Here is an 11,981-nt window from a genome sequence, read left to right on the forward strand (position 1 = left end):
CAGAATCAGGCCCTTGTTAGTGAGCCAGAAATGTCCAGACGATGCAACTGTAAAACATAAAGGTAAAGGTCAGATCCAGGCTGTTGGAAAACAATCCTTCAGACTCAGTGGAGTTAAGATCTGACCATATGTATTTGTTGACTATAATGGGGGTTTTTAGCCAAATGTTGATTTTCGTCACTCTTGTGAAGCACACAAGATGCTGGAGTTAGAAGGCCAAAGCAGGGACACTCACAGGCGTAGAACGGGAGCTGCTTTCCACAAGCCAGCCGAAAAGTTAACAGTATGGTTTTTTTGGATAGTCAATCATCTAACTGCATTTATATGACCAAAACTTACATGTATAATGTAACATTTGGCTTGAAACGGCCATCTTGCATTTTCACTAACATCATGTTCCTGTCTGCGTCAGAAACTTAGTGTGTTTTATTTGGCCTCCATTCCTAACAGAGTAAAACAAAAACTCTGGGAGAGGAGTTGTCTCTGTCAGTCTTCTAAATTGCTTGGTCATTGACCAGTATGTTTTATTGTAGCACTGTAGTTTTCACATGAATTTTTAAAAAGAAAACAAACAAAAACAAATCCCACTATGTTAATAGTTTAGTAGACAATTGAAATGAGAATGCTTTTCTCCTCTTTCATTCTTTCCTCTCTCTGCTGCTGAAGATATATTCCCTTCTTTCTAGCACCAGGCATTGCGAGAATGACCATAAGTGACAATCAGGTGATCTAAAGACATTGTATTTCATGCTACATTCTGTTTCTTACTTTATAGTTATTATAATTACAATATATTTGGTATTATTATATTTTGCTATGATATGTAATACATACTGATACAGTTGAACTGTATCAACTGATCCTGACACAGTTGAACTCTACCATTCCTTAAATTAGCAGTTCTCTAAAAGAGAAAAGTCCTGAAAGTCCTGAATATCACCGGTAACAGTTTCGTAGCACCACATGGATCCCCTACCCAAGCAGAAGTAATTATCCCTTATAACTAAGATTGATGGAGAGAAACTAACCACAACAACTGCTTGTTGTTGTGTTATAAAGATTTATGCTTTACTTTTTATACAGGATATGTTCATAAAAAGTGCGTAAAACAGTTCATAAATAATTAAACACTGTGGCTTATCTGAGTCCAGCAATTCAATGACATGCATATAACTTATATTTAAGGTCTTTTAACTCTTTTAGAAGTTACTAGAACAGAATCAATACAAATTATGTGTGATGTATGAATTTCGTAAATCATGTCTAAAACTTTTAAAATTTTTTTTTAATAAGATTCATTATTTTGTTAAATAAGGGTGCAACTGTAATAAGAGATTTCAGTGTGTACCTAGTGCTAAAATTAACAGAAAAGAGAATACAGTTATTTAGTTTTGGGGATTGAGTGTAAGTGATGCACATGCTACTGTGCATGTCAGTCTGTATATACGGGTTAAGTTCAAGATTTCTTGTATATTCTTACCACATTCAACCGCAAATACTCTGACAATATTCTAAAAGTTATTACTGTATTATATCTTTGGTGCAATTTAAACTACTCTTTTTCAGATTGTGTTTGGAATCATCATGTTTATTTGGAAGTTATAAAAAATAGCAGCAGTATGAATACAGAGTAAGTGAAAATATGACAACATAGAGGATAATGTAAGCATATATGATGAACCACAGAGTAAAATAATTGCTAGAAGTCTTAATTAAGATGAGAACAAGCAGTGTTAATGAAAAATAAAGGCTGTCACAGTCAGCCTGATTTAAGCACTTTCAGAGCCATTGAGCTGAAAACATTTTTAGAGCATAATACAATGGAGAGGTCATTGTATTAGACTGAACATTTTGCAGAACAGCACTATTAAGAGATTTGTGATAACTAGATGGCAGACTGGATTAATGTAGTAGACTCACACCCAAATCTCTTCTAGGCCAGGAACAAAAATGAATGTGGATTGTAGGTCATATAACAATGTCTGCCACTCTCCCATGAACAATCTTTTGTAACTGAAAGTCAGAAGAAAATCCAGGAATGCAATAGGAGAGAGTTTCTCAAGTCATATCTAAAATGTTGAGAGAGGATTTAGTTTAATTAGATTAGTGTTTTCCTTTCTTAAGTGGCATTTCTCTTCCTGTTTATAATATATTTTCCATTGGATTCTGTTTTGCTGTCTTTTTGTAAGGTGAATTTGCTGAGAATGTGTTTGTGTTTGAAAAGTTTATTTTACTGTCTGCCAGCACCGCCAAAGAGAACATGCACCCATTTTTGTGCTAGGCTTTAGAGCCTACCTTGAGTAGCAGCATATTAAATTAAGATACTGCTTTTATTAACAGTTAACATGAAAAACCTAGAACCTTTCAACATTGGACATTTTAGTGTCATGATGATAAAGTAAGGATTTTTTGGTGTACAGACTTCTCTTTTTATCAACATTTAGTCATTCCCTTGATTTGGGAACTATGGTTTTCCACTTGACCCATAGTCACATCAGTTCTAGAAGCTAAGACACACAGATCACTGCAAAAATCAAGAGAAGCAGCTAGGAACGACTCCTTGTATCCAAAACCAGAGTGATGCAGTTGCACACACGATACGAGAGAGGGGCCACAAGGCTGTGTAGTAAAACATGTAGTTCTGCAAATACTTTCTGGTTAAGGCCTGGGTGGAAGATCCATTGCCTGATATTTTGCCCAGGCCATGCAACATACTGAAGTAAAACTGTTGTGGGCATAATTCTGTACTGTCTTGGGAAAGGCCTAGAATAATTCCATAGGTGTTTCCTCTCCCTTCCCTGGTTCTGCATTACATTGGTCAGCTCTAGGAAGGAGCAACACGTGAAGCACAGGGCACTCCTCTTGGTGCTGGGGCCCCTCTGCTGAGTTGGGGCTTATGGTGATTAAGAAGAAAAACTTCAAACACATTTAAATGAGCAGCAGAATCCCACCCAATTTTTCCATGACCGTGTTTTTAACCTGAATGATTAGTTTTCCACCCATCTCTGCAAATCAGCCTGTTTGGCCTTGATTGTGCCAGTTACCCCCAGAGGGAACTCCAGCATTTTTGCTGGAGCTGTGCGCTGCCCATCGCTGGAGAGAGGAGCCTCCTGGCTGCCTGCACATGACAGTGCCAGTGGGTCTGGAAGCGCGCTGCCCGCCTCCCCTTTGGGTCGCCCTTTGTCCTGGGGCTGAGGGAGGCTGAACGCCAAGGCAGGCACTGAGATGCTTAAGAAACATCACGCTTTAACATCAGGGAAATCTTTTCCGTGCTGTTATTCACACTCTTGGCTCCTTATGTAAAAAGCATGTGTACATTAGGTGGCTGCTAAACATTAAAGGCAAAAAAATGCTAAAATAAGGCAAAACTTTGTTTCTCAGGAGGTGATAATGAGGGGAGATGATAACTCAGACATTTTCCTTCTTCTGTGATAGTAGAATGGTGTGCAGTCAGCAGACCAGTTATTTTACTACCAGCAGTGCACTCCATCCAGTTCCAGTGTAGGAAAATATGTGTGAGGTGTTTATGTATTTCTAGTTCATTTCAGAGTTTGGACCACATCCTGCTAAAGAGAATACTGAACAAAGTAATTTTAGGAGTATTTTTCTCTCCCATTTATATGCATTTGTATAGCAACTAAACTAGCATAAGGAAGGTATTTAGCATATTCTTGTATTTTTTAGTGTGATTTATATGCTATATCATAAAAGGTTCAGTATTGCTTGAAGACTCAGCTTGCAAAAAAAGTAAATCTTATGTATCAACAATGATTCATAAATCATTCATGTATGTAGATTGATACAGAAGACATCTGGCCAAATACTGCATTTGCTGAAAAATTAAAATTTGGAATGATTAAAACTATTTGCAAATTAACACACATTTGTTTTAGATTACATTTTTAAACAAGCCAAAATATTTATTTGCTACATTTTTATTTAAATAATTTTTTCAGGCCTAAACAAAAGTTTGTTTAGGAATTTTTTGTAATTTAATTCTTTGGGATTTTGAAAAATACTAAAATATAAATGAGAAGTTTTTTGTGGATGAGTTCCTGCTCTTGACTGAAAAATAATGGTCTTTCATTTCACCAGGAAAACTTAAATTTTCTGAGATTATGGTTTTCAGGCTTAGGAGATTTCTGTGGTATTCTTCTCCAGCTAAACATGGAACTGAAATAGTTTTTCTACAGCTCCAACTACCTGATGAATACAATAACTGAAATGATTAATAGTGTAATTGAAATATTGTGGTCTTACACACAAATACCAGCATAAAATTTTGCTTTGTCTTTCACTTTTGTTTCAGAATGTAATAATTCTGATCTTCGATTTCTCCCGATATTTTTAGCAGTGTACAATTTCTGTCTTCCCAAGTGATTTTAACAATGGCAGATATTCAGTATCTGTAAGTAAACACTGAAAATCACTTGCTTCATTACACTTCTGGGCCATTAAATATCTTCTTTCATCTACCTAATTCCTCTCTTCTCATTGCCTCAGCAGTGTGACTCAATCAGGCATGTGTTATCTTTCCCAGATCCTTTTCTGAACATAGTGTAGTGCACAGGAATGCAGTTTGTCGAACACATTGTGTCTGAAATCCTTTGTTGGGAGAAGTGGAGAGAAAGAGATTATAAAATGCCTCAAAACCTTCAATAAGGCCGTTCCCAGGTTTCTTATATCTGTTCAGCCAAACAAAACATTCGTACCTCACTTCAATGTATAGAATGGTATAGTATAGTATAGTATGTATTATATCTTCCAGTAGCATCTGTTGTCCAGGCTGCAGTTTACAGAGAATAATTTATTTTGTGCTTTGGCAAGTTTTTAGACTCATCAAGGCTAACACGTAGGGGAATTTAGAAGAGAGAAATATATCTATAATGTTGGTTTTCATAGGCGGTAAGATTTAAGATCCTGATATTTTTTGTAGGAGGGATGAACAAAAATACCCACTTGGACTGGCGATGTGTGGTTTTCATTGCTCTGTTAATATAAACCTTTCTGAGGTAAAGTCGAGCAGTGCAAATAACTTCTGAAGCTGTTAGCTTCTGTCAACCTGAGGGAATCTCTGACTGATTTCTGTAGCATTTCCTCATCAGAATTTTTTACACAAAGTTTCTTAGTAGCTGTCTTACACGCTAATCCTTTTATTTGTCTTCAATTAAAAACTATTCTGTATGTAGAGAAACTTTTGCTCAAATTCGTCATAAAGCCTTGACACTTGGTTTCAAGTATTTGATAGTGTGAGACCAGCCTCAGCCTAAAGGCAGTGTGTGTAGATGCCGGAGGTGGCAGGTATGTTCAGTAGCTTCTGTAAGAATAAAAAGGGAGGGCAGTGGTCATTTTCACCTTTGGAAGTAAAAACTTTGCAACAGCCCTGAAAAAACATTTATTTACAGTACGTCGTCACTGTAGGTTTAACTTGAACGTTTTACACTGGAGTTGTTTTGAGAAATTAGCCTGGGATAGGTAGGAGTAGCCATCTTACAAAGTGACAAATGAGCTGCTGAGTCCGCACTGCTGTTGCATGCACCAGTGTTTTGGAAAATACATGCTGTTTTCACAGTAGTAAGCTGAGTTACGCTGTGAATTCTCTGTCAGTGTACTCTGAGAGAATTTGTTTCTCCTTTCCAGGTCAGATATCCAAGGGCAAGTCTGGGAAGGCTTTGTAATGCAAATCCAGCTAGCCTTCGTTCACACAAGGAATGCTAGATGCTGACCCATAAGGACTGAGTTCAAGATTTCTGTGAATATATGGGATTTGAATTAACTCAGTAATGAAAGCCTCTAAGAGCATAAGGCGCATTCAATATCTAAATCACTTACATGGTTTAGAAAGCTAAAATTGGCCCTATGATGATTAAGAGAAAGCTGGTTGATACTGCTCCTTGGCATACACATTAACAGGAATCCACCCATGGCACCTGGACGTTTGTTGAACAGCTGGTATGTTTTGTTTAATATAGTCAAAGAGAAGTGTGGTGGTAGGTTTATTGGAGATTGGCTGCACTTATGGTGGATGACACAGATAATTGAGATGTATAACAAATAGCGAAGAAACAGATCCAAGCAAAAATGCGCAGATATAATCTTTGGTAGATTTTGTGTGTTAGAGAATATAAAGCACGTTAACAGGCAAATAAAAATGCACCAGACAGTAACAACCATTAAATTTATACATGGAAAAAGTAACAGTGAGCTCACTTATTCAACTCTGATAATCACCTGTGGGACAGACAACTTCCTGGAGTATTCTTTGAATCCATTGTATTTTCATGAAAGATTAGAATATGGATATGGAATAGGGAAATCACAAGTCCTGGGTTTCTACATGCAGCAGAGACACCCTATATTCCACAGTAGTACTCATTGTATTTGCCCCAGAGGAGGTTTGTCCTTTATTATACTTATATACTTATTATATATGTTTTGTTGATTGTATACCTCTTTTCAGTTGTGTTCTTTTGCCTTGTGGAACACAGTCCAGCAAAATAAAAATTACAATTAAAATTACTGAAGGACTGGATGTGTACAATTATTTTGTAATTTTATTTCAGTACTAATATTTTCCATTTTTCTTTCCTTTTTTACAGAGGGTATGAACTGTATGAACAAAGATCATGGGTGTGCACACATCTGCCGGGAGACGCCCAAAGGTGGGGTTGCCTGTGAATGTAGGCCTGGCTTTGAACTTGCCAAAAACCAGAAGGACTGCAAATGTAGGTAGATGAAGATTAAATTTCAAATGCCCCCAAATGTCTTATTTTCTTCATTGTTGTTATTTTCCAGAAGCCAAGAAATCAACTTTGTTTTGGCCAAAGGTGATTTGTAATTTTAATAATATGTTTTTTTCTGTCGAAGGCGTACTTGGGGATGGATAAGAGGGACTGAATAACAGAATGTTGGCAGTGACTCTGTTAGCAAAATGGTATCAACTTTTCCACCTTTTCTACCTTCCTATAAATGCAGAAAAGTGAGGGATCAGTTTAATCCAGGCTTTCCTTGTAAAGCAAAACAAATAAAGCATAGAAGATTCTGACTTGCAATATTTTGAAGGTCCACAGTGATAGATGCATTGATAAATCTACTAATGGCTTTAATGATAAATCCACTAGAGCTATCAAATTAAGAGTGTTAATTCCACTTTTTTAAAGGATAGAAGTGTTTGGTCTAGTCCTGATTCCACTGCACACAGGCTACTTTTCTTGTTATTACTTGGAAAACATGCAGCTGTATCATATATATACTGTTCTTCAAAGACAAACCAAGTGATGTATTCTTGAAGCTGGGATGCTGAAGATAAAGATATTCATTAGCCCACAAAATTGGAAGTTGTTCTGTATAGGTTAAAATAATTGACTCTCTGTAATTTAGCATTATCATGTGAAAGCTTTCAAATTGCATGGGAGTCTTTCTGATGGCTTCAGTGAGTGTTAGATCTGACTCCACCTCCTACTTGATAACTTTGTCAGAGACAAAAAAAAGGAAGTGCAATAAAACAACATAAAACGTGGTTTGTGCTTTGCATAGGGCCAGTATTTTTGTGACAGCCTTTCTTCCACTTCAACTTTTTTCTTCCTGAGATCTCCACTGTATAAACACACTTAGATGATATTAGTTCCCAAGTACAAAGTCAGAAAAGTCACCTTTGAATATCATCAAGAAATGCCTCGGGATATTGTACAGCCTGATTGCTCCTCAGTATTAAGAGGCTACACAGAGCCAAAGACAAAAGCACAGAGAAAAATTGCCTTTATGGTAATTTTCATTCTCCGTGTTTATTAGAAGTGAACACTGCATGCTGTTAATTGCAGTGCAACATCAGCTACATTGGTAAAGTGGGAGAGGATGTTTATTTATGTTGTTTATTATTTGTTTCCACAAATTTGTACATTCCTTAGGAATTACATTATCCTTTTGCATAGTGAGATGGTGACAGGAGAATTAGGGCCTTTTCTAGAAAATATTTCTAAATGCCTCAAGGTTTAATAGAGTGAAAAACTTGAATTTATTCTGTGCTCTGTGGTGTTCAAATTGTAGTTGGAAGTATAATGAACTTTTGATGACAGACTTCTAAGTGGGGATGCTGAGTTTTTCAAGGCCGCAGAGCTTGCTGCAGAGTACACCGACCCCTAAACCCACATTCTGCAAGTATGTTTCAGACTCTTATTTAAAATAACTGTACTTCTAGCCCTTCCAAACGCAAAGGAGTATAAAGCTGTAGCCAGATAGCCTGGGACAATAATTGTGAAATTAGAGCAGGTGATATATAAAGGTCTAGTTCTGAAACCAAACCTTAACTTTTAAAAAAACTTTTTCACAGCTAACGATTTAAATCTTGAGCTGCAGCTTTGCAAGTACTGAGTACAGCTATGTTGAAGAGCTGAAAAAGAGACACTTGCCCCTTGTCAGCCTGGACTGGGTCTGTAGCCCTGGATACCAGGGACTGGGAGGGCCTGATGTACCCCTAGGATATCCCTGTATCCCTCTCAATTATTCTGATTTATCATGCTCCCTCCAGGAGACTCTGCCTTTCAGGGTTTGTCAGAGCTTGTTTCTCTGGTTTTTTATGTGAACAAGTGGCAGAGAACCAGTACCTCACTAGGTGAATTTTTATCAGCCAGTTTGCAATTGAATCAGAATGCTGGGAGAGGTTTTCAGATGTATTGGCCCAAGTCCACTAATAATGAGACATGTGTTCCTCAAAGGAAAAAAAGATGTTAAAATAAGTTAGAAAGCATAAAAAATTGGAGGGAGGCTCCCTGCTTTTATGCATGCATTACAAGATTGTCATGACATCCTAATTACATGATTACGTATCACCTGATCTTATCATTGCATGCTAATAAGGCAGTCACTGTTTGTGTCTTGCTTCATTCAGTGTACACGATGGTCAGTGCTCATTAAGCAGGCTTTTGTTCAATAGATTCTTCTCCATAATTCAGTGTCATGCCTTGCCTGCTACACAGTATTTAAACCCTATTGTGAACATAAAATTTTTAATTTCCTCAAGGATTTTCCCATGATACTCATTACTGTAATATCAAAGTGCTTTGTAGGCATTGGTAATGTATTTTCAGAACATTCTTGTCAAGTTAAAAAGTACTGGTTTGCCTATCTTACAAATGGGAAATGAATATAAAGATGTTAATGTCAAAGTCATTTAGTAGTGATAGGTGATTAACAAGAAACACCGAGAACCCAGCTCAGCATTTATAGCACTTTAGTATGATCAAAGCCAAGCTCCCAATGGCTCCAGCTGTAGTTGCAAATGCCATGGAGAAAGGAATATAATATTAGTAACCTGTAATGGATGTGATTCAAATGACTTGCCAAGCCCTAAGTAGGAATTCCATGACGGGCAGAAATAGATTAGAGTTTTTTAGGGCTCTATTCACTGTCTGAACAGGACCACCCTTTCTTGACAGTCCCTTTCTGATTTGTTACTCATTCTGCAGCAAATGAGACAAGATTTCTCCAGCTGTTTCCACAGACCTGACTTTCCCCAGCTCCGCTGTGCACTGAATAAGACAGGAGTGTTTTCTGCGTTTGTCATTAAGGATGGTTATCACAATACAATAAGTCTATGTACCAGAAGGCTGGTATTTTGTAGCTTTTGAGTGCTTAATATTGCAACCTTAATGGTTTCTTAGTGTAAATTTTAAACATGCAATTTCTCAGTTACAAAAAAAAAAAATCTTGCCCACCACACTGGGAAAACACAGAAGCATTGAGGCTGGAAGGAACCTCAAGAGGTCATCTAGAAATACACCAAGCAGAATCATACAGATCCACACATAATTCCTCAGAAGAGCTGCATCCTTTAGATCCAAAGCAGCAGTAAACTGCCATCTTCTGTGTACACAAGCCATTAGAAGAGGAATATGTTTTGTCAGTGATTTTCATAGATACTTGCTGGCAGCAGAAAGAAGAGACTTAGGAATAGTGAATTCAGTTCCAGATTACAGTGGAAAAACAGGGGAAATGACCTCCTCTTTCTATATCTGTATCCATGATAGATTTTAAGATCCTGCTCCTGAGCATGATTGCATTAGAAATTTTTGATAAACTGAAGATTTTTTCCCCAAACATGAACAAACCAAGACTTTTCTTGTTAATCTCATTATTATCTGGATCAGTTTAGCTGGAACTTGAAAAAGTAAGAGGAAACCTAAAGCAGATACACATACCTGCAAGTTGTAACCTAAAAGTAGTAATTCTGGCAGTTATAAACAAATGAAAGCTGAATCTTTTAATGAAGAATGCTGGATAACCTTAACTACAGCTATTTCTGCCCCCTCCAATAATAATGATTTAAGTAAGCAGGAGGGCTAGTGCTAAGTAATTTTAAAAATCCTGTCTAATATGTTTACAATAAAATGCCATCCCACCTATACCAAGTGGCAGCTTTTCAGCTCCTGCCGACAATGTTCTTATGCAGCTGTTTGCTGTCAGTACAAAGATCTCCAGAATGTTAAAAATGTGAGGCCATACTAGAATAAGTAATGCAAGCAATGTTGCAAGCACAGCTTTATCACATAGAAAGAGGTGCCCATATATTTATATAAATTATATATTTAATGGCCAATTTAGTTTAAAAAAAGTGCAATTTTTAATTTATCTGGAATTACAATGTGCTGGTTTGAACTGTCGCAGAAAGCCATGCTACAAAAACAAAAGGTCTGGCTTGTTGCAAATTCTGTGGCATCTGAGCCATAGTATGTATTTCAATTCACATGTGGGCAAGATCAGGACATCATTGTCTTAGGAAATTTTTGGGGGTAGTGGGTACTAAATGCTAGATTTAATATTTGGCCATATATTTTCAAATACTCCTTGTCATGGACATGTCAGATGGAAGAGACCAGAAAAAGGATTATATGAAAGTTCAGAGAAGCACTGAAAGCAGGATTTAGCCTGTAGAGTGAGGCTGAATTTTAGTATTTTCTATCTTCTGGGGGTTTTAGCATGGAAGATCAATATCATTATTTAGTGGAATAAGTACATTAAAATCCCTTTTGTTCTTTAAGATGTCATTCCTCTTCCACATAGTTGTTTCTTGTCTTTCATCATCAAAATGTCATTTCAAGACTAGTCCATATATTTCTATGGATGTAAGCACTGGCCCACATGCAAAGCTGTGTCTCAGGAATGCTTAGCTCAGCCCAGCCAAAATGACTAGATGCTGCTGCTTACAGCACAGGCAGGTGGACAGTAGGGAGATTATGCCACACTGCCAGCCTGAAAGGTTGCTGGCCAGTTCAAGAGCCTGAGCATTATAGTCAGTGAAAAGAATTAATCTTGTTTGAAGGCTATTTGAAGCACCAGTGTCAGCATTTCGGCTCAGCATGCCCTATAGCTTGTGCAAAGCATTTGACACTGTCCTGCACGACATCCTTGTCTTTAAATTGGAGAGACATAGATTGATGGGTGGACCACTCAGTGGATAAGGAATTGGCTGGATAGTCACACTCAAAGAGTTGCGGTCAATGGCTCGATGTCCAAGTGGAGACCAGTGACGAGTGGCGTTCCTCAGGGGTCGGTATTGGGACCGGCGCTGTTTAACATCTTTATTGGCAACATGGACAGTGGGATTGAGTGCACCCTCAGCAAGTTTGCAGACAACACCAAGCTGTGTGTTGCAGTTGACACGCTGGAGGGAAGGGATGCCATCCAGAGGGACCTTGACTTAAGAGGTAGGCCTGTGTGAACCTTCACACCTTGTTGAAGTTCAACAAGGCCAAGTGCAAGGTCCTGCACATGGGTAGGGGCAATCCCAAGCACAAATATGGGCTGGATTCTCCACAGGGTGGAGAATGGATTGAGAGCAGCAGCCCTGAGGAGAAGGACTTGGGGGCCAATGTGTGCTTGCAGCCCAGAAAGCCAACTGTATCCTGGGCTGCATCAAAAGAAGTGTGACCAGCAAGTCGAGGGAGGTGATTCTCCCCCTCTACTCCGCTCTCGTGAGACCCCAC

General features: G+C 38.0%; 1 protein-coding gene across 1 annotated transcript in view; it reads left to right on the plus strand.

The window, feature by feature from the left end:
* SCUBE1 (signal peptide, CUB domain, EGF-like 1) overlaps positions 1 to 11,981 on the plus strand; it is a gene marked incomplete at both ends in the record, with an annotated part of 172,554 nt that overhangs the window by 65,074 nt on the left and 95,499 nt on the right. Inside the window, one exon of the mRNA XM_009579193.1 lies at positions 6,600 to 6,725. Coding sequence (XP_009577488.1) covers positions 6,600 to 6,725 — 126 coding nt within the window. The remainder of the gene's footprint in view (positions 1 to 6,599; positions 6,726 to 11,981) is intronic.

This window comes from Fulmarus glacialis, unplaced genomic scaffold, assembly GCF_000690835.1.
Source record: "Fulmarus glacialis isolate BGI_N327 unplaced genomic scaffold, ASM69083v1 scaffold7086, whole genome shotgun sequence".
Taxonomy (NCBI): domain Eukaryota; kingdom Metazoa; phylum Chordata; class Aves; order Procellariiformes; family Procellariidae; genus Fulmarus; species Fulmarus glacialis.